Source organism: Crocodylus siamensis, chromosome 3 (genome assembly GCF_052110815.1).
Source record: "Crocodylus siamensis isolate JL-2025a chromosome 3, ASM5211081v1, whole genome shotgun sequence".
NCBI lineage: Eukaryota > Metazoa > Chordata > Crocodylia > Crocodylidae > Crocodylus > Crocodylus siamensis.
In genome coordinates, this window is record NC_143397.1 from 125,348,559 (window position 1) to 125,371,005 (window position 22,447).

General features: G+C 41.3%; 1 protein-coding gene across 3 annotated transcripts in view; it reads right to left on the reverse strand.

Moving 5' to 3' along the window:
- Positions 1–22,447, reverse strand: part of ADCY2 (adenylate cyclase 2) — a 404,271-nt gene that overhangs the window by 17,714 nt on the left and 364,110 nt on the right. For all 3 annotated transcript variants that reach the window (XM_090039146.1, XM_090039147.1, XM_090039145.1), the window contains 5 exons: positions 21,405–21,589; positions 19,596–19,680; positions 10,571–10,729; positions 4,822–4,968; positions 3,452–3,559 (listed from right to left, as the gene is read on the reverse strand). In XM_090039146.1, coding sequence (XP_089895272.1) covers positions 3,452–3,559; positions 4,822–4,968; positions 10,571–10,729; positions 19,596–19,680; positions 21,405–21,589 — 684 coding nt within the window. The remainder of the gene's footprint in view (positions 1–3,451; positions 3,560–4,821; positions 4,969–10,570; positions 10,730–19,595; positions 19,681–21,404; positions 21,590–22,447) is intronic.

Consider the following 22,447-nt stretch of genomic DNA (forward strand, 5'->3'; position numbering starts at 1 on the left):
GATCAGTCACACCTTTGACTGCAGTGTGGATCAATTCAGAGATATTTGCTGTGCAGTCACAGTGCATTTCAATCTCAACTTCAGGTATCATTATCCAGGCCACCTATCATTATGGTTGGTCTAGAATAGTGATCATTCAAGTTCATAGACACATAGACAATAGAATTAGTTACAATTTGTTGAAGTCACTTTATCCCTTTTCAAGTATGCAGAAAGAAAGTCCAGAATCTCAATGGGTGTGTCTACATGAGTGCTTTAGTGTACAATAGCCTATTTTACTGCACATGAAGCATCACTTAAAAACCATGCACATTCGTTACTGCACATCAAGGCAGTCTAATACTTATTTGTTTAGTACCTCACATTGGAAGTACTAAATTTAATGTGCATTAGGAAAAGTGCCTCAGTGTACGTGTAGAGGTGCCCAGTGGTAATTAAGAATTAGACCCACATGGACACTCAAGGAGTAGTTAAGTGCCAAAATGCCATTTTAGGCATCTCAAATCCTGCTCAGCAGCTGTCTTATCTTGTAGGTGCCCAAATCTGCAGGAATTTCCAAAATTAATATTCCCCATATGTCAAAGGTTCTGCTTCAGGTTAAACCTAGCACTGCCTTGGTCTTCCCAGGTTTTGTTGGGTTTGGCACACCAGGTACTTCTTTACCTGTCTCACCTGCAAAAACATGTATGCAGTCTCAGAGTACACATTCTGGAGTTAACTGAGAAAAACTGAGGAGAGGCTGGGTTTCCCTCCTTTCACCTAATAGCTCAGTGTTTTCAACACTCATGAAAGTTGTAGGAAGCCTATGGCAGACCATCCTCTTTCTACAGGAACTTCGATCCACATTTCCCAACAGTGACACAAACATCAGAATACCCCATATTCTAAGGTAGCAAGGAGGAGCTTTCACGCCCTCTGACCTGAGCTGCTCTAATTTAAATATTGAATCCCTCCAAGTGTAAGAATTTCAACAGGAGCAAATTATTCCCAAAGGAATACTATAACCCAGTGATCAGGAGACTCTTGAGAGATGGGTATTCAAATTATCTCAGGCAGAAGAGTAGTTTGAGCATGGGTCTCTTACATCCTGGGTTAGTGAGCTAACCACTGAGCTTTCAGTGAAGATGGGGCACAACCACTGGTGCCACCTTCCCAGGCTATCTTTTGGAAGAAAGGTTTCTTCAACAAGAGCAGATCTAGGATTGTGAAAAGGGAGGTATGGCCCATGTTGCACTCTGCTGACCAGGAGGAGGCAGCCTACCAAAGGAGTGCCAAGTGCCTCACCCTGGGCCTGAGCAAAGACCCAGGCTCAGGCTTCCTGCTGAGGAAGAGGGCAGCAGTCCCTTCCCAGCCCTGCAATGAGAGGTTGGGGAGATCCCAGTTCTCTCCTGCTGCCCCTTCCCCTCACAGTCACGCGGGAAGACATGCCAACACCATCACTTCCCCAACCCCAATGAGAAGCCAGGTGTCTCCTTCCTAAATCTAAGGCAGGAATTGAAGGAGGATGTGACCACACCACTACATTCTTCCTGGATTTACTTCTGTTCTTCAGGCCTTCAAAGAAAGTGGTAGGTGCCTAACTGAAGAAAAGCTTCATGGCTAAGAATCCAGAAAGTTGTAAAATGCCTGTCTCTGTCCTAGTCAGCTCCTTAGGTGACCAAAATATGCCCCCTTCATTCCTAGCAACATTAGGTAGCTCTTAAGCAGTTAGTTTGCTTCTGAGGATCCTTTCCTGGAAAATTTAACTCTCTCTCTGCAGTGTATGGGGAGCCTAAATGCTTAATCTGGGGCTGAGGCAGTATAGTGGCTGAGTTAGAAGTTCAGAAGGTAGGATAAATTTGCACCTCAAGAGACTTACTAAAACTGAGATGCATAGTATAAACTTTCATAAGCTGTGACAGATGAAGTAAGCTGCTGCTTACAAAAGCTTATGCTATGCATTTAAGATTTATTTAGTCTATCCGGTTCAAATTTACCCTACTTTCTTTCTGACTTCAGACTATTATGTTTACTGACCTCTCTCTGAGTTGGACATTGCAATATTAAGAATGAAGAGAACAGAGAGCAACAATCAATTATACCAATATGAAAGAAAAAGTGGGACTTACCACTTGGTAATGTGATATAAAGATTTTGTGTGCCTGCTCCTATGTTAATGTAAGTGGAGCTACATTTCTGTGATTTTACACTTGTTTTATACAGATTTAAAGTTTAGTGGTTTAGGTATATGAACACTACTATATAAGTGAACAAACAAAACATTTACACTGAACTGATGCCACCAATGGACAAACACATGATAATTGATATATTTAAAAATGGTATAATTGGTCATTTGTCCACCCCTTAAGTATTACAATACCAAAGTATCTACAAAGAGAAGGGCCTAAGTGCTCAAAGTCTAGCACCTTCGATTTTGTGTGGACTCCTAAATTTCAAACTAGATGCTAAGTCATTTGTAACTAACTATACTTGAGTTACCATGGACAAGAGCCATCAATAGTGTATTAAACAGTCTGATAATGAACACTACTTTTCGAAAAGGTGCAAAATAAAGTCCTGAGGGGCTAAATTCATACAGCAAGATCTTTAGCTAAATGAAGAATAAGCCCCAAATCTCTTGAATTCCAGCATCTGTGTATAATTCATAAGATAAATTGCTTCCTAGGAATGTTAGTTTTATTAAACATCAATTTCCCTTTTTCTCCAGATCCTCAGTGTATCATATCTCTCTTGTCCCCCTGCCCCTGCATTTTAAACAGCAGGCTAATCTCAAGTGTTTACCTTTTGTGTTGGTGGACTATAATTCAGCTGTTAATTGTTTCAGGCTAGAAAGATTGTGGATGTTGCAGGAACTGATTAATCCTAAACAAAGCATGTGTTGATTTGCGACTACTATCTCTTTGTCCCTAATCTGTACTAGTAAGTTAAGCATCTGCTCAGAACCTGAGAAGAGTCTTGATGTGCAGAATTTTTTTAATTTGCATGTCTACTTCCTTGCATTTTCTGGCCTTGCCATAAAAAATTATTTAAAAATGGAAGTATCTGAATAGAAAGCTCACCCTTAGGCTACCTTAAGTATGTGTGTGATATAGGGTTCCCTCTCCCCTTGAAACACATGCTAGAAAACATTAGCTTTTGATGTTTTTAATAGACTCTCTGAATCAAAATACTTCCCCTGAGAAATACTGTACAGTAATAGAGATTGGTGGCTTTCCAATTAAATGCATATTTAGTCAATGAAAATGCAAATATGTCATTTCCATATTATAACGAGCAATTGCTCACAGAGGCTATTGAACAAAAATATGTACAACCCTGTCCAGAAACATACAGTACATGCTATTCAGACAGATTTTAACTGCAACACATGGAATACCAACAAATATATATTTAAATTCATGTGGTTGTGACAGTGACTTAGCAAGCCCCTGATATATCTGTGCTGTACCTGACTGTGTTCTTGGTTGGGTGTAGCACTCAGTCCTGTAGCAGCCATGTATGTGCTTCCAATAGTCTTGATCTTTTCAACTCCACTGAATTTTGGCTTAGACAACAGCTGTGAAGGAACAGCAGTTATTCAGTTATTTGAACTGGCAATGTTTGGTAGCTAAGCATCTTAACAGCATTCTTAAGTCCAAATTCTCACCCGTGTCTTCTATCTCTTGTTGAAAGAAATAATTTAAGCACATTCTGTCCAGGGTAATTCAATAGAAGTTGTCTTGTATTTATATAATATGACCTTCAAAAGGAGAATGGTCCCTTTCATACACAGTGTTCAGTGTACTAAATAGTTGCTGCAAAACGTTTGTGAAATAGCAGTTATTGAAAGAGTCATGCACCCATTAGTTTTTCTTTTGTCCCTCAGTAAAATGTGAGCACACAGAAAGGGGTCCTTTCTGTCCAAGTATAATATTCTTGTAACCAAGACAATTAATTTGGTAATCATGGGCCCAATCCTGCCCTGTGACACATGCAGCATTTTGGAAGGCACTGGGATCTTCATGCATCAGATGAGTCCTATTTATGTCATTCTAGCCAATAGGGAAGCCTTATGATGCAATCTGAAAGTGAATGCTCTGATTAATGTCTACATGAGCTGGTAAAAACTGTGTCTGGGGATTCCATGTTTATTGTCTCATGCATTTCAGATTTGCTTGGTTTCACAATAAAAATTCCTTCTATACCTGCAGGCCCTTCAAATTTAGCCTGCGCTCTGTGAATCATGCTGTGTTCCTTCTGGCTCACAAATCTTTATCAGTAATAAAGTTTCTGTAAGACAAATACTCCTCTCAATCAGACCTGAGCAACTGCACTGCCTACAAATTCTGTCATTAATTACACACACAGCATCTGCCTGCAGTTTAGGAAACAGGTTGTTTTAAAAAGCTATGCATTCTTATTAAAGTGTTTATATACCAGGCAGAAATATATAGACTCACACAGACCTGATGTAGCTGCAAGATTTTAAGTGAATCAGGATGAGGTAACTAATTCTAGGCACTTGTTACTTGAATACTGAGGCAGGTGTCAGAGAAGCAGTGTGTGTGTCCTGTAGATAGCTAAAGAGCCAAATTTCTTCCTGTCGCAGGAAGAGCTCATTGCACTGGGTCAAAGGCATATACCAGATAAACGTCTGGTCCACTGCACATACAAATCCCTTGGTTCACCCCCATTAGTCCCCTTCAGAGTCTCTATAGGAACCAGATACCTAAAAAGCTCTGGCCCAAATTCCCTTTACCCTCCCGCTCAAATGTGTTCACTTTCTATTTCCTCCTTGGGGGCTCTCATTACCCATCTGTTGCTGCTATCAATACATACATCATCAAAGTCGGCGATGATCTCATTCAACAGTCTGAGGCATTCCAAACCTTCCTTATTCACATCAGATTCCGTGTAAAATTCCTTGAAATCCGGAATAGAGGCAAACATGACACAGACACAGTCATATGACTGATGATACAGATCCTGCCCATAAGAAAATAACAGAATGAAAGAGCTGTCAAACAAGCCCTAAATAAGACATTCACCAATAGCATATAATATAAGATATTGAACACAGATGATGAGTTAGAGGGGAGTGATCCTAGCAGTAGCCTAGGAGTGCTCATGCTGGAACCTGAAGCTAATGTCTTCTAATACTCTGAAGTATATCATCCAATCCCCCGATGTATACAAAGACAAATATTTATCTTCCATCGACAGTACTCCTTTAATCGAAGGCAATGTCCACAGGAGTCTTGTATTCTTTTTTCCCCTCTTCCTTTCAGTCTCTGACAGCTCCCTTCTGATTCAGTTGATATTAAGCTTCTGTGTTTCTTCATCTCTGTATAATAATTCACCCCCTCTTTTTCCTCAGAATTCTGCATAATATAAATCTCACTATCTTCTTCTCATTTCTGCTTTTAAATTTTAAATGCATTCCAAATTTGTTCTTAAATGTTATCTACTTTCCTTTCCTTCAATATTCGAAAAAGTTTCTCAATTTTTCTTGTGTGGAGGCAGGCGAGGATTCTTTTTTCAGCAAATTCCAAGATTGCCCACCAAATTTCTAAGCAAGCCTCTTTTTGTCTTTTGTCCCTGTAGAATACTGACTTGATGGCTAAGTACACACAGTCAACAAGCCCAAGGCTGAATCAATTCAATTTTCACAGGCTAGTTTGAACTTCATAGATTGAACCAATAAGAAACTGAACAGACATTCACTTTTAATTCCAGAAATGCAGCCGCGTGCTTGCAGTGGCTGAGGTCAGAAGCCAGGGGCAGGGCACTAAACCATGCCTTCCTGCTCAGCTGGTACAGACAGCTTGGGCCAAGGCTAGCCCACGCACCCTGCCATTGGGGAGGATGGTTTTCAGGGGAGGTGCAAACCCTTCAAGGATGCTGGGGGACTGTGAGTTAACTTGAATCTCGAGGGAATATGGGACAGAAGTTCAATAAACTGATTTAACTTAAATCAGCTAAGTCTGATACTACATCCATCCAGGTTTATCTTAAAATGGTTTCAAACATTTTTTAAAGCAGTTTATGTGCACTAAACTTCTGTTGTGTTACAGATTTGAACCAGTTTCCAATCATTTATACTGGTTTATGCGTACTGGTTTATGTCCATAGGCAATAGTAAAACTTTTCCATTATTAAAATTTCCCACACTTTTTGAAACCAGTCAGTTAAAAATTGACATGTGGCAAGGTGGCTCAGATGGGCCCCAGTACCATCTTTGCCAGTTGATGATCAGCTGATCCCTGGTAGCACCAGGACTATACTAGGCAGCTCTGGCACAGTCCCAGCCCAGACAATGATCAGCTGATCACTGGCCAGCTCCAGGGGCTCAAAAGGGCCCAGTGGGTCCCCAGAGCCAGCCAACAATCAGCTGATTGTTCACCAACTTTGCCAGTGCAGAGGGAGCCTGGGATCATGATCCCAGGCTCCCCTTGTATTGATAAGTAGGGCATGATTGGGGTCAGATCCCTGATCCCAAAAATCATGCCCCCTGCCATGTATGTGTGGCATGGCAGGAGGCATAATTGTTGGGACTGCAAATCAGATTCCATCATACCTTTAAATGAATGTCTGCCAGTGGCCTTAAGTTCTTGGGAAGGTTCCCAAAAATCCTATATTTCTTTCTATTTTTAATCTATTTATATTTCAGTAAAGGGAATGCTGTATTTCTTCTTTTTTTGTGTTTGCTATGAACAGTAGGTTTGTTAAAGTATTCAAAAAGTTTCAAAGTTACTTGATTTTTTTCTTTAACACAAACCCTGAAAAATAAAGAAGATATATTTTAATGTTCATGAACCAGAGCCTATTTCTGGAAGTTTTCTGTGCACTGAACTACCTGGGATTTCAGCGGGAGTAACCTTAGTACCATTCCCACAATTCGCAAAATGCTATCTATTTTCTTATTAATTATTTATGGTGTTGTAGTGCCCAGAGAGTCTGAGCCCAGATCAGGGATCCATTGTGCAAGGCACTATACCCACAGATAGGAAGAGATGGTCCTAAAGAGTTTATGGTCTAACAAGACCAGGAACAGGATGGCAGAAAGTGAGTGCATTCTATTCTTACAAATCAGGAAATTAGGCCAAGAAAGATTAGGGATCTGAAGCAAAGCCTACTGAAACCAACAGGAGTCTTTCCAGTGACTGCCGTAAAGAAGTGATAAACTCAAGAATTTTCAAAGAGAATATGCAGTATTTATCACTTCACCCAAATTATAATGGTGCTGTAAAGCCAAATTATGTCTATATTTTTACTTGAGTAACTCTGCTGATTTCAGCAGGGGAGTAAGCTGAGCAGATTATGGCTCATAATTACTGGAGAAACGCTACATGATTGTGAGGCATATCACATCAGGGTCTGATACTCTTTAAATTAACTTAAGTTGTGCTCTTGATTTTGAAGAAAGCAGAAAGACTTTCTTAGTTTTTGTGCTGTTTAAACCATTTCCCTCCACTTTTTTAGGTCAAATTGATGTATACTATCCATGTTATACACAGATACATATAACCTACATATCTGTTGGTTATTTATATATGATAAACTGCTAGGCTAGGTGACAAATCCTTGACTGCCACATCAATATTCTGCTGCTAAACCTCTTTCCTCTCAACAGAGGCACCCCATTTTCTGGTGGGCGCGGTGGAGAGGAGAGGGGTAAGAGAATAAGAGCAGGCACAGACGCACATTCCCAGTTGATTTTGAATAGTACTACATTTTTCCTCCATGCAAGCTGGAATAAATTACTACAGCCTTCAGGGTGTTGTTTCAGAAGCTTAATATGCATCTTATTCAGCTTTTAACGGAAAAAAAAACACCTTAAAAAGCTGTTTGTTTGTGCCACTGCCCACTTCTGTGAAGCACCACTGGGAAGGCAGTAACACTGGAAATACTGTAGAGTAATTCTTTGTTCTTCTTCCCTGTGGCCCTGAAGCTGGGTCATCAGTCTGGCCTAACTGCATCTGAACTCTTATTTTCACTCATCTATGCAAAATCCATGTTGTCTCAAAATAACCTGAGAAGGCAAAATGAAACCTTAGTTAAGATAAATCCTTTCTATAATCACCCTTCAGGTATTTGAAGGTTGTTATTGAATCCCCTATTGATCCTTTTTTCTCTAGACTAAATAACCCTAGTTCTTTTAGCCTTTACTCATAAATCATGTTTCCCAGGCCCTTAATTTATTTTTGTTGCTCTGCGCTGAATTCTTTCCAAACTGTCCACATCCTTTTTTAAGTGTGGAGCCCAAATTACGCACAAATGCCCTGGTTTTTCCCTCCCCAACAATGACATAAGGACATCCTGCAAAATTGTTTTTTGCTGTAGTTTGACTACTCTTACATATTTTTACCTTCTCCTTATTAATCCCAATCACATTTGCCTGGAGCAGTATTAGCAAGAAAGTATATGCTGAACAAATAGATGCATCAAGTATACATGACCTGAAAATTTTTAACACACCCTTAATGCTACTTATTACAAGAAACCTGCGGAATTGGCTGATGTTTACAACATGGCATACATAAAGCAATATTGGGCTAATAAGTGTTTCTGAAAAGTAATTAGGTGAACTGGATCTTGCCTCTGAGAAACTGGCCTGAAGCTGGTTGGAAGGAAAAATAACTAGCTAGAAGATATCTTAAAAATACCCAAACAAACAAACAAGCACAAAAACAAACAAACACAACAACAAAAAAACCCAAACCAGGAAGTGCCATTAATGTGTGCCAAACCAATTGTTACTGCACTAGGCATGATTACTTGCAGGGCTCAGTGATCATAGTTACTGATCACCATCAAGCTTATCTAAAGGTAATTTCAGCCACAAGAAGCTCAAGTGTTGAAAATTACCAATCTGGTTGCTTAGACTTAGGTGAGCAGATGGTGTTACTCTGTTGGGCAGCTGCAGTGCAATAGCACATAAATGAGAAAGCTGCCTCCCGATGGCTTGCTGTGTTTAACGCTTCAGCTGAGAACTGGGGATGTGCCAAACTGGCTGAGAGCCAAAACCATCACAGGTATCCTGGGCCGATTTGCATTTCACATTGATTACTGACTAAATGTTAATGAACAGCAGAAAAGTTTTGATGTTCAATCCTTGACAGTTACTCTCTCTTAGGTCTGGGATGGTTTAGATTGATCCTCTGTCAGAATCTGCTGAGGTGCCTTTTACACTCTGGGGTTTGGTTTGATTCTATACTATACTGCTACAAACTGATATAAGAGTTAAAAAAGTCCACAGTTAGCTATTCACTTGGGTTCCCTTTGAAACAGTTAACTCTGTTAAACACAGACATTTCAAATGATCTTTTGCATAGTCCGGATACCTGAAGAATTTCATACTCTCTCGACTTTAAAAGCACATTATTTCCTTTTTCCTTCCTTTATTACACTTTAAGGAACATTTAAAGGCTGGTCTAAAGCCTACTGACGTCAACAGGAATCTATCTATTGATTTCTATGGAGTTTAAGCAGAAAAGAAATGGTAACTGAGATTCTGTTCAAAATGAACACATTCAGTATATAGTTTTTAACCTGCCCTTTGATAGCTACAGCCTCCTGACAGCAGCAGAACAAGCGGAATACAGATACAGATACAAGAAGGGGATATGAATGCACTCACTTTCACTATGAATTTGGGTCTAGTCAACAAAGCCCTCTCTCTTTTCCCCCCTTTTTGATTCTTCCCAAGTGTATATGTCACAACTTAAAAGCCAAGATGCTTTGTTATATAAATAGTTTCCCCACTTTGATTGCACGGTATCACATTCATGGACGCAAAATAAACCTTTACATTATTTTATAGGAAGATACAGGAAAGGGGAAAAAAACCCCCATAAGGGCAAAAGTATAATTCACCTTGTGGACAACTGGGGCACATCCAGATGAGCACGGATGTGTGGTATGTGGCGCCACAGACACCACACATGCAGACATTCCCTGCATTGCTATCTTGTTGCAGGAGGTAGGCCAGCTGGAGCCAGGCTCCCTGTTGCAGGAATGCCATGGCTGCAGCTCCCAAAGGCTTCCATGACCTCAGGTAAGGCTGCTGGGGCCAGCACAGTTGCTGGCCTCAGCCTCCCCCACCCCACCCAGGGTAATGTGCCATGTGCCAGAGCTCATGTGGCATCAGCATTCCCCAGGGATACAGCAGCGGCACAAGGTTTGCCGCTGCTACTTGCCCCCAGGGAAACACATGTTCTTGCTCGTGGGGCTGTGCCCCTGAAATGCAACTTGAAATTAGCTCTGAGCTGACTTGACTAAAGCATGGGAATGAATGTTACCCATTTTGGGTGCATATGTGCCCTAATTACAGGAAAAGAGGATATCTGCATGGAGAGGTGATCCTATCCTAATAATGGGGGCACTTACACACCCACAGAAGACAATATAGATGCTAGTTAGGTAACTCAGTCAGTCTTAGGCTGCATTTTGGTCATCCACTACATGAACCAGAACTCTGTCCCAAAACTAGTCTCATTAGTATGGACCAATTGCTTGAAACATTGCATAACCAGATGACTAATTCACATGGGTTTACCGAAATAGCTCATAAATTACAGGGCCTGACCTCATTCTTCAGGTTCCTTGCCAAGAAATGTTCGGCTACGTGAGCAGGAAGCACATTCTCCAGAAGCACCCGATTCAGGTTCTCCATGGTTTCAATCTCCTCCCGCTCTTTTTTGAATTTGTTCTTCCACAGGAAGTCTAACCTACAGTAATATTCATTCTGTTACAAGAGGACACAGAAGTAAAGAAACAATAGGCATCTTGTCCTGCTGGAGTACAGGTTTTAAGAGACAAAATAAGCACAGCACTCCCTCCCAAAGAGGCTCCCTGTTGCCAGGCTACCCTTGACAACCTGACCACTGAACTATGACCACAGACTTTACTGAGGTTAGTCCTAGGCACTCATTTTATGGCCAATATTTCAACACTCAGCTCACCAGGGCCAAATATGGGACCCAAACCAAAACAAACAAGCAGTGGATAATGACTTACATGATGGGAAATTATCTTTTTTGCTTGCAATGAAAATTTCAGTAGCCTTTATTTCACAATTCAAAAATTTACAGTGGAAAGAATTTAGAATGAGATGAATTAACACCTTGTCGTTTGCGATAGAGGCCACCTGGGGAGTGAGAATTCATATATTCATATATACCAGTGTACAGTTAAAAGAACAGTAGCAGTATCCAACTCCTTCAGAAATATATATGATCACTTTTTTCTTCTCCTTCCCCCTTCCCCCTTCATGTTTATAAAAGTTCTAGAATGGCACAAGAGCACAAACATCTAAAATCATATAGTCAAAATCTTTGCTAGTCAAAATCTCCAGATGTTTTTGTCTGCCCACTGGAAATAGCAGTAGTGGAGCAGATGTTTCCCAAATCCAAATTCTCTTCAGTAGCTGAAGTGGCAGGATGGTAGCATTATTTTAGGAAAGATTTTCTATATTTTTGTATATACATCTCCCTGCTTTTCAAGGTTAGCTTCCTTATACCCATTTTCATGCTATATTTAGTTCTGTCTCCTAATTTCCAGTGGCTTGTGAATCTACATTAGCCACATATGCTGCCAAGGGCTTTCACTTTAGTTACTGTCTTCTCTATAATGTCATGACCTGAATGAGACATGAAAATATACCTCCCCTATTGGCAAGCAGCATGGTACACATAGACAGTAGAAATGCCGAGGACATTAGGATCTTTGTGAAAAAGTTATTTCAACATTAATCAAATTTTCCAATTTCAGCTCATGGACTTTACAGATTTTGAAGCTTGAGCTGACTCACTTTAGAGACCCTGTGCACATCTTTTCCAATTGGTAATCATTTCAGGATAAATCCAAGGTATTCATTCTATACTACATTCAAAGAATCCATTGGCCTGAATTTAATTTGATTTGAACTTGCTGAACAAGAACAATTCTAGTATAGTCCATGGGGTTTCTACTGGTATAACACAGGCATTAGGTTTGAAATGGGCCCCTTGCTGCCCTAAGGAACAATACTGATAACCTATGTTTCCAGGGGGAAAAAATCATGTAGAGCTCTGGTTGGAAGACTCCTGGCACAGTGTAAACTGATGCAGTTGTTTTTTAAAGTTAGAATCATAGAGATGAGAATGGTAGAAACATGGGAGCAAACACTGTAACTGTCATTTCATGTGGTTTCAAAAGAAATGCAAAAAATGCCCATGGAGTAAAAAAAGGTACTTGTCAAGGTAAACTAGAAGAAAAAAGCCAAGTTTCAGTTTAACTGCTGCTGATCAATGCATTGTGGCTGGCTTTAGATACTGATGACAAGTTGGCTAGTGAGGACACAGTACCTTAGACATATTTTAGTTACAAAAATAGCAAATTGGAGGAATTAAATCCCATCTGAGATAAATTATCTCTATGTTAATCTATACACCTTAGAAGGAAGAAGAAATATAGTAACTGTGCAGCCAGAAGGAGATGCACATTATTCAGGAAAGTATGGTAAAATGGGTCCTAGCACATTAGGTTGGATGATGATGCCCAAGTTATAGTTGGAACTGGCAGAATGGTGATGAAATATAAGAAAGGAATCTGCAGCCTCCAGAGCAATTACAAGGACTACTACAAGGTGTTTGCAGATGGCAAACAAAGGAAATGAGGGGTGAGTAGGGAGTTAAGTGTATGAGTAGATGTAAGCTTTAAAGGAACAGAGAAGGTGAAAACAATTTACTTTCAATAGGATTCTAATGCTGACCTTTGCAGTCATTCTTACCATCAAATGGCAATTACCCCAATTACAAAGATTCAGCTTCTGAAGGGTCCTGTATCAGAACTAACCTCATTATGTCACAATTTTAGAATACCTATTTTACCTTCCAATTAATAGAAGTACCTGCACTTTTTCAACTTTTTAAAACCATATTATGTGGGTGTTAATATACCGAGAAAAACAAATATGCTTTTTGATCCAGGTTCCTAGGATGATAAAATAAAAGACTACCCATTACAATAATGAAGAATAATCCTATTAAAAATGAAATGCCACAACATTCACAGCAAGTGAGTTCAAAGAGAAATGGAAAGACCAATGTAATGTTGAAGTTACAGATTCCAAATTCTCTTTAACATTTCAGTCCTATTGTGTTGAAAAGCTCTGTATTGCAAGGAATGTTAAAACCAGGTGCTATGTAAATTAAGGTCTTCATAAAGATATCTACCTTGTTTGAAAGCTCATATTAAAAAGATTATGTATTTACTGTTTTATTACTTATCAGATTATGCCATAATAATTCTGTGAAGAAAACAAAGATGCACAATCAAAACTACCTCTGTATTCAACAGTCCTAGAAATCTTGAAACATGTATTAATTCATTATTTATATATTCATATTTATTATCTGTCTTTAGAAACAAAGACATCCTGTCATTGTTTTTAAGACATTGTGTCATAACAAAAAAACCCCAACAAAATGTGCTTTACCGGAAGAAGCAGCATCTTACTTCAACCTGTCTCTGCAATGTCTGTAAAGAATGGGCACTTCAGTGGGTCTTTTTGGCACTTTAGTGAGGCTTTTTGGCACTTTAGCTAAAGCTGATTTAATCAGCTACTAGATAAAAGCCCCAGAAAAGCCCCACTAAAGTGCCTGATCTTTACAGATGCTGCAGAGCTGGGTTGAAGTAATGTGCTACCTCTTCTGGGCGTGTGTGGGGCTTGGCATGGGAATGTGCAGTCTAAACTCCCATGGGAATGGGAGTTTAAAGTAAAGCACTGTTTTGGGGGCATTTTTAACATCTGTAAGTAGCCCATGACTTACTTGTAATGGCTTGTTGTTTTAGTGTATGTTTTTACTTGCCTTTGTGCAATCTAAGCAATGTTAAACCAAATACAAGAATGAAGGTAAAAATACTTTAAATCTGGTCATTTTCATAAACCAATGTGTAAACCAAGATTTTTTTTTATTTTTACATATTAATAGTAGGTATCTCCTGGACATATTCACACAGAATAAGTCAATGCCTCCAGACCTCACAAAGGGATTCTTATAGGTATTGCATCCTCTTAGTATAGGAGGTTTCTGGCTTTTGTGTCAAAAAGAACTGTTTCTGACTAGTCGAAGAATGTAATCCTTGGACATGTAAAAGGGGAGTAAGAAAAAAAGTACCTTTTATTTTTGAAGAACACAGTCTTAAGGAGGGAGCTAACCATATGCAATACATTTAATGTTCAGAAGAACTGGGAAAGGACTGGAATCTGGGCTGGAACCTGCTCACTCATGCTTAACCTGCTTTGCTATGCTGAAGCACTGCCAAGTGACTGAACTGAAGTTTTAGGTGAGTCAATTAGTCCAGCCAAAAAATAAGGTCAGTAAGGAAGTCACGTGACTATATGTGCATTAGAGCTGGGAGCAGTAAACTGCTCTCAGGGAATCTGGGAATCCCTGCCCAGCCAGGGGCTCACTGCTAGCTGCCCCACCAGTGGATCAGGGCATGGGGCCAGGACCTTCCCCACTCCTATAGCTCTTTCCAAGCCCCATACATTCATTGCCTGATTGGTGCATGGAGCTGAGACCTGCCTTTGACTGGGACAGTTCCCAGCCCCCACTCCACAATTGCTGAGAAGCCTGTTCCCTGCTCAGTTCCATGATCATGGAGCTGGGTGAGGAACATGCTGGATTGTGGAGCTGGAGCTGGGAGCTCCCTGCTGGAGAGGGCTGAGGAGCCTGTTCCCTAGCTAGCTCCATGATCAAAATGCTGACTTGCATCCTTAGATGCTTCTCAAGCAGATCCCGGGATGTCATTCTCCCCTTGTACTTGGCCTTGGTGAGGCCATAGCTGGAGTACTGCATCTAGTTTTGAGCTCCACAATTCAAAAAGGATGTGGTGAAGCTTGAGAGAGTCCAGAGAAGAGCCACGCGCATGATCAGAGGTCAGGAAAACAGACCTTACGATGACTGGCTGAGAGCCATGGGGCTCTTTAGCCTGGAAAAGCACAGGCTCAGGGGTGAACTGATGGCCACCTATAAGTTTATCGGGGTGACCATCAGGATCTGGGGGAACGTTTGTTCACCAGAGCGCCTCAAGGGATGACGAGGTCGAACGGTCATAAACTACTGCAAGACTGTTTCAGGCTGGACATAAGGAAGAATTTCTTTACTGTTCGAGCCCCCAAAGTCTGGAACAGCCTGCCATCGGAGGTGGTTCAAGCACCTACATTGAACACCTTCAAGAGCAAACTGGATGCTTATCTTGCTGGGATCCTATTACCCCAGCTGACTTCCTGCCCTTTGGGCGGGGGGCTGGACTCGATGATCTTCTGAGGTCCCTTCCAGCCCTAATGTCTATGAAATCTATGCCAGCAGGGAGCTCCCAGCACCAGCTCCATGGTCACAGGGGCAGTACTGGGAGATCCTTATCTCTGTGGTCCCAGGGCTTGGGCTGGGAGCTAAGGATCTCCAAGTACTGGCCCCACAGTCACAGAGGTGGTGCTGGAAGATGAGGATATCCTAGCCCCTACTCCCTAATCATGATCTCGGAGCAGGGAACATGGAACTTTCTGCTGCCAGGGAAGGGGGGCATAGTTCCCACCTGGGCTCTGGTGGTGGAGCCCACCTCAGCAGCAGGCAGCTCCCAGGGGCAGGGAGCTATCTCCCATTCCCTGCTGGCCAGCTTACTGGGAAGAGATTTCTTCCCAGGCAGGTGTCTACATGAATGCTACGGTGTAGTAACTAATTACAAGTAAATTTGCTGCTTGCATTTGCAGGCAGCAAATTTACTTGCAATTAGCAAGGTTTACTGTGCAGTAAGTGTATGCACAAGTAGACACACATGCTTACCACACGGTAAACTATGCTACTGCATAGTAACACATCTTGTGTAGATGCACCCACTTTGTACATTGTAGAGCTTTCTCATGATTTCATATATCTATCTCAAAACTCTCTACAATTGTGGATAAGTATGAAGCAGCACAATTTTATGGGTGGTTTTGAACTGAATGAAACATCTGGAAACAATTTTTATATTCCAGAGGACAAGTGTATCATTTCATCTTTAAGGATTCTTATTGTAACTCACCCTTCTTATACCTTTTCTGCTAAATCATGAAGACTCTCTAATCCTTAGTTTGATCAGCTATAATATGGTGAAAATTATGCTAACCCTGCTTGTATGCTAGCATTGGCTGTCACTGAAGGAAAACTGTAGGGAGATGCTCTTGCCTCATCATATTAAACAACTTTCTAGCAGTTAGGGAAAGAATCTTCAGCCACAGTTATTTTGCCCTTCTGCTGCTTGAATTAGAGTATAATTTCTTAGCTGGCAACTCCACAAACATTTATCTTCTTTCTAAGCTAGTCAGAGAGCGATGTATATGCACATTATTATAGTGCTTAGCATGAAAGTACAAAAATTCCCATGGGAAGAGAAAGACTTGTCCACCTCACTAGCCAAGGTGCACTTTGGACTGGGCCAGCAACACTTTCCATCCTTGTCTCCAGCACAAATGGATGTGAGAGCAAGCTCAGGCAGACATGGGTAGTGCAACGTACTATGTATTCCTCCTGGCTTCTCTCCCTTTTCTTAAGGCTCATGGCATTCATGCATATAGTGCAGACCCCAGGTTTTTCTGTTCTGTTACCAAGCACATGCAGTTGAGGTCAGGTTTGAAAAAGCCTGGAAGGAGTGAACCATTCAACTCCTGATCCACTTTGCCATAAGTGAGCATGCGTAGTTGCTGTTTGAGTTTTATTGGGGAAGGTAGCGTGATTGCCAGGTGTGTGAGGCAACAAGCCTGAGCTAAAAGTGAGAGACGAGTGAAAGACTTGCAGTTTAAATGAGTGGCAGGCCTGGTCACCAAGAAGACAGTAATATTCAGTGTGTGATTGGATAGTGAAGCGGTGGCAAGTTCCAGGTACCCATTGACATAAAATGACACCACAGAAGTGTCTCGGGGCACGTCTCTGGCTGTGCGTGTCAGTGCATTTGTGTGGGGCATGTCTGTACGTGTATCATTGTCTGAGTCTGTGGGTGCATCTACATGTGCCTATTGATGCACAGCAATAAACTCTGGAGCTTATTATTCTGGAGTTTATTGCTCCTAGGATTGTAGCACATTGAGCTGGAGCAGCTGGTGGGAGTCCAGGGGGTCAGTCTACCAGTCCAGGGCTGCTCCCCCTAGCTCAATGTGCTGCAGAGGGGTTGCCTGGGACATGAGGGTGTTCCAGTGTGGGACTAGTGAACAGGCAGTCACCATGCTGAAGCACCCTCATGCTCCAGCCACCCAAAGAGTGTCTACACATGTGCTATTGCAGAGTTTTTACTCCTCAGCAGGACAGTACATGTATTTACAAGTACTATCCTGCTGCAGCGTAAATTAATTTACTCCAGCCAAATAGGGGTACACATGTAGATGCTCAGATATTTACTGCATTAGTCTACTGTGCAGTAAATGTGTCATGTAGATGCGACCTGTGTGCTGCATTGTGGAGGTTGCTTGTTGTTGTGTACTGAGTGGTGGGTTCTTGTGAGAGTAGCCAGACAAGGCCCTGTAGCAAGGGAGTGACCCGCATAACAAAGTGTCCTGGAAACTGAGGGCACAAGTGTGTACCAGTGATTGGAGAATCCAGGCACCAATGGTGGAAGATTTCAGACTTTGATGTAAAGGATAACCCTGCACTTGCATTGCCTTGTTCCTGTGTTCTTTATTCTGTTTCTCGCGTTCCCTATTTTGTAAAGTATAAACATTGTTCAGTGTTTCCCTGTTCTGTTTATTTGTTGTTACTGCCATTAACCTACTTGTTTGTTTGCTCATTAAAGCTGATTGAACCAAGTCGGACACATTTTAGCTTGGCTAACCGATAACCTATCCACCCATTACCTTTACAGCACCCTATTAGTATCATTAATTTATTAATTTAGGGTTTTCCTGCAACATGTAGAAGACAGGAAGGTGCTGCTTTTTTCTCATTCCTCCCCTGCTGTGCACTCTAGGGAAGGGAAAAGTGGCTGGGTTGTTGCCCAGGGCATCTGGGTACAGGAACTTTTCCTGCCCATTCCTGCTGCCAGTAGACAGGGTGTCAGTAGGAGTTGGCTGAGTGGCCTGGCCTGCTTTAGCAGTGTTTTTGTGTGCTGCTGGCAAGTAGCTGTTAGCAAGTTCTGTTCTAGCCTGATTATTCCCTAATTTAATCTAGTGAGCTGGATCTGTTAAGATAGTGGGAGCCAGGCAGCTCACCAAACCGTCTAGGATTTTTCCCACATTAAAAAACTTGCAAACCATTGTGTGGGCTTTTTCCGCCTTCTGTTTTGCTTCTTGAAGGTCTAATCTGAGAGTTGAAATCACATTCTCTGCTTCTCTGGTGAGTTCCAGTGTGGTTGGGGGGTTAAAAGGGGTCCAGTGTGAGGTCCTGTGACCCAGCAAAGCACTTCGGCACTGGCTCTGTGTCCCACATTGTGTAGTAAGGATCTTTAATCCAGGTCTTGTACAGTCTGGGTCAGATTCGATTCCATCTGTTGGGTGGCTAAGTGTGATTCTAATCGACCCTGCCAAATCCTTGAAAATCCACGTGTATATCTACTTTTGTAGCACACCGTCATCTTATCCTTAAAATGGTGTCACAAAAAAAAGAAAAAACAAGCAAGGAGGAAGACGACTCCTCCCCACAAATTTTGTATTAACAGTTTTCCAGGGACTTGAACAGGGTGAAATAAGTGCGTTAGGTGCCCAAGTCCATTTACATACCTAATAGGTGGAATAGAATCTGGTCCTGTTGGGTTGAGACTTTGGTTGTTAGCCAGTATCTCTGAAAGGGCTGGAGGATTAGGGGGAGGGAGCCATTTCCTTTATATCTGGTGCCCAGTCAATATCTGCACTGGAACAGTACAGTCAGATAACCAGATTATCATGGTTCCCTGCTAGTTAATAGTTCTAATAAAGTTGTGGCCATTGCATTTAACCATATTAGGGTGTACATGTCTCATTGTTTCTGTGTCTGAACCAACTGGTAGTAACTGTTAAGAAAATTGCTTGTAATTAAGCAACTATAGAGGCAACAGATGGATACTGACAGATGGAGGACCACTAGGAAACAATGAGACAATATTGGTCAGCATGACAGGCAGCAGTCACAGCCCAATGGCAGCTGAACTGTTGTCAAGATTTTGTAGACATCATAGCAAGGAATTTTAAGGAGCGATTTGGAGGAGGATAATGAGATGGCTTTGTGGATGTCTATATGCAGCTCTGCCACAGAAAGAGGAACAGCATGGGGGAATGCATGAAAGTTCCTGCCTGAAAATCCAACATGTTTTCTGTAAAGACTGGCATTGTGGGCTGCTGGGATGTGGGGGGTCAACTTTATATTGGATGAAAGATGATAGATAGGGCAGGGACATGTGAAGGGTATTCAAAGAACAAGCAAGCAGTTTATATTTGATGTGATAGAAAAGGTGGAGCCAGTAGAGAGGATACATAGAGACAGGAGGGACATGGTCAAATCAACAAGCTGGGAAAATGGTCCCTGCAACAGTGTTCTCTGTGTAGTTGAAAAAGTATACATATATACATTCAAAGAGCACACTAAAGCCTACTAAAGCAATCCAAAGAATGTGCTTCCTACCTGTCTGCCAAGGACCAGTAAGGTGACAAAGAATATAAATAGAGACACAGAGCCCATCGTCTTCAGGTCCTTCAATATTCCTGGCCTGTAAAACAGAGTTGCAAACAAAACGTATGGCTCAAAAGAGCTGAAAATCTACACAACATCCAACCAATAATCTAATTTTAAGTTGATCCAAGTATGCATTCATCCACTCAATGAGCTGTTGTCCATTACTCCCAGTTCTCTGCTTTCTCAGGCTAAGGACAGACTTTCAAAAACCTGAGCCTGAATTGCTTCAATCTTTGCAGGTTAGTCTTTCTTGGCTAGGCAAAATCAGTTTGTAACTGCACAGGCACCCCATACATGCAGGCACATGCCTGCAGTGGTTCATGTTAAAAGACAGGGGATGCTACAACAGCCCTCCCTTCCTTTCCATAGTGCTGAGCTGAGAGGGGCATGGCCAGGTCCCACCAGGATGTTCTAATTATGGACAGATTCTCCTCACCTACTGACCAGCCCAGCAGGGAATTGATAACACAGTGTTTATCACCCCATTAAGAAAACAACAGAGGGTCATTACCAGTTACCTGTGGATTCTGCCTTTGTCCCATCTGCTACACCATGGACCATAGCCAGCATGTGGTCTGCTAGCTAATACAGCTAATACAGCAAGCCAACGGGGAGGAGGGAATTCCTGTTTAGCAGGAAGTGGTGAGGGGGAGAGCAGCCTGCAGACTCTGCCAGAGCTCCAGCCAGGAAGAAGACAGTCTTACCCAGCCAAGAGAGCATGCTAGGAATGTTGGGGGAGTCTGATTTATCTTAAACCAGCAAGGGGTCTGGGACAGACATTGCATAAACCAATTTGAGGCAAATCAGTTAAGTCTGATATATTAAACCAGGTTTATCTCAAATCAGTTTCAGCTATTTTCAAACTGGTTTATGTGCACTAAGCAACTATTCTGTTACAAGTTAAAACCAGTTTCTGAGCACTTAAACCGGTTTATGTGTAATGTTTATCCCTAGCCTTAAGGCCCAGATTCAGGGAAAAACAATCTCTCCCCTTGCCAATGTGGCAAGATAGAAACAATCATCTAAAACTAACTGTAGGTCAATGTTTTTTCCTAAAATCTTAGCTATACATATTGTACTATTAAGCCAAGATAAGTGCAATAATTCTGGGAAAAAGCTTCTTTGTCTGCTTGCTACAAATATATTTTAACAGCCTTCACAGGGTTCAGATAACAAAGAACTCCATTCTACCATCCTTTATTATGACAATGCAAATGAAACCACAATGTACTTCCAACATGAAATGATTTATGCAGCCTGCACAGATTTCCTTCTTTTATTCTAAAGCTGTTACCTGTACTATCAAGTGATACAGTTAATACCAGGAAGTAAGAGAATTGTGATTTATAGATTTACATGGTCAGATTCAATTCCACCTATTAGGTGCACACCTGGACTTTGGTATCTAAGCACAATTCTATCCTGCCCTGTTCAAGACTTGTAAATTCATTAATACATATCCTTTTACAACACATCTTCTGATCCTTAAAACTGAATCACTAAGAAACAGAAAGAAGTAGGAGGACCTGTCTACCTTTTGTATTAACTGTTTTTCAGGCACTTGGGCAGAATGGAATAGAATTGCACTTAAATGCAAACTCTACTTACGTTCCTCATATGAGGAACAGAATCAAGCCCATAATTTTTTCCAACCCCCACCCCCAAATCTTTTCTATTCCACCACTGCACAAATATTGATTGCCCTCTCCTAGTAGCTTACTATTATTATTACTGAAAACCCTAGAATAGACAACCTACCTTTCCAAAGGCACCATTGCGTACAGGAATTTGATGTAATCATCCAGCATGGAGCCATGAGTGTGCAGGAGAATGACATTGTAGCCCACCAAAGCAATCAACATTATCACCATTTTCAACTCATAATTTATTCGCAGAAAAACAGAACAGGAAATCAGCCCCAAAATGCAGCTGTATATGAAGTACTGTCAAAGAAATAAAACAGTATAAACATTGAGAATCTGATCTTGTAAGTAAAAATTGGAGAAAAGAAAGTAATGTATAATAAAACACCCATGTTAGCTTTACAGAAATTATTTAAAACCTGGTATAAATTAGATATGGAATCTATTATGATTAAAAACACAAATAAAGTTCTGGGAACATATCTTTCCCAAATCATTAATCAATTAATAAGTAGATGGATATTAGATATTTTTAATTGCTATTATCATTTGGTTTCAATTTATACTAAACATCTCACTAGATACTAACTTGAGTCCGTGTCTCAATTCATGCCCATACTTCATCCAGCATACTCATAAATAACAGAGAATGAGTACATAAAATGCATTACTACCAGACTACAAACCAGCACCTAATCCAGTAGTTAATCTTGTATCAGTGCATGGTCTGCACTTGCTCTTGAGGGCAAATAATTATTCTACTGGTATGTCTACACAAGACACTTTAGTGTGCAGTAGACTAATCTACTGATCAGTAAAGCATTACTATTTAACCTTGTGCTAGGTGTCTGTGCAGTACAAGAGGCTAATGCATAGTTATCTACTACCTGAAAATAAGGTAGTAGATTAACTGTGTATTAGCTGCTGTGCAGTAGCGCACATGTAGATGATGTCTGAGAGCAATTTGCTTCTGGTCAGCCAAGGCAGCAGGGGGTTCACTTCTGCCTGACTCAGCTCCATGTAGTAGTAGCTGGGCTGGCTGCAGGGGCAGCTGTCTCACTGCCATGTGGGAATTAGGACCATCCTTGTCTCCACATGGCTGGGAGATCTGTCCCAGCATCCCAGGCAGGTGGGGATCAGGTCAGAACTTGATCCCTA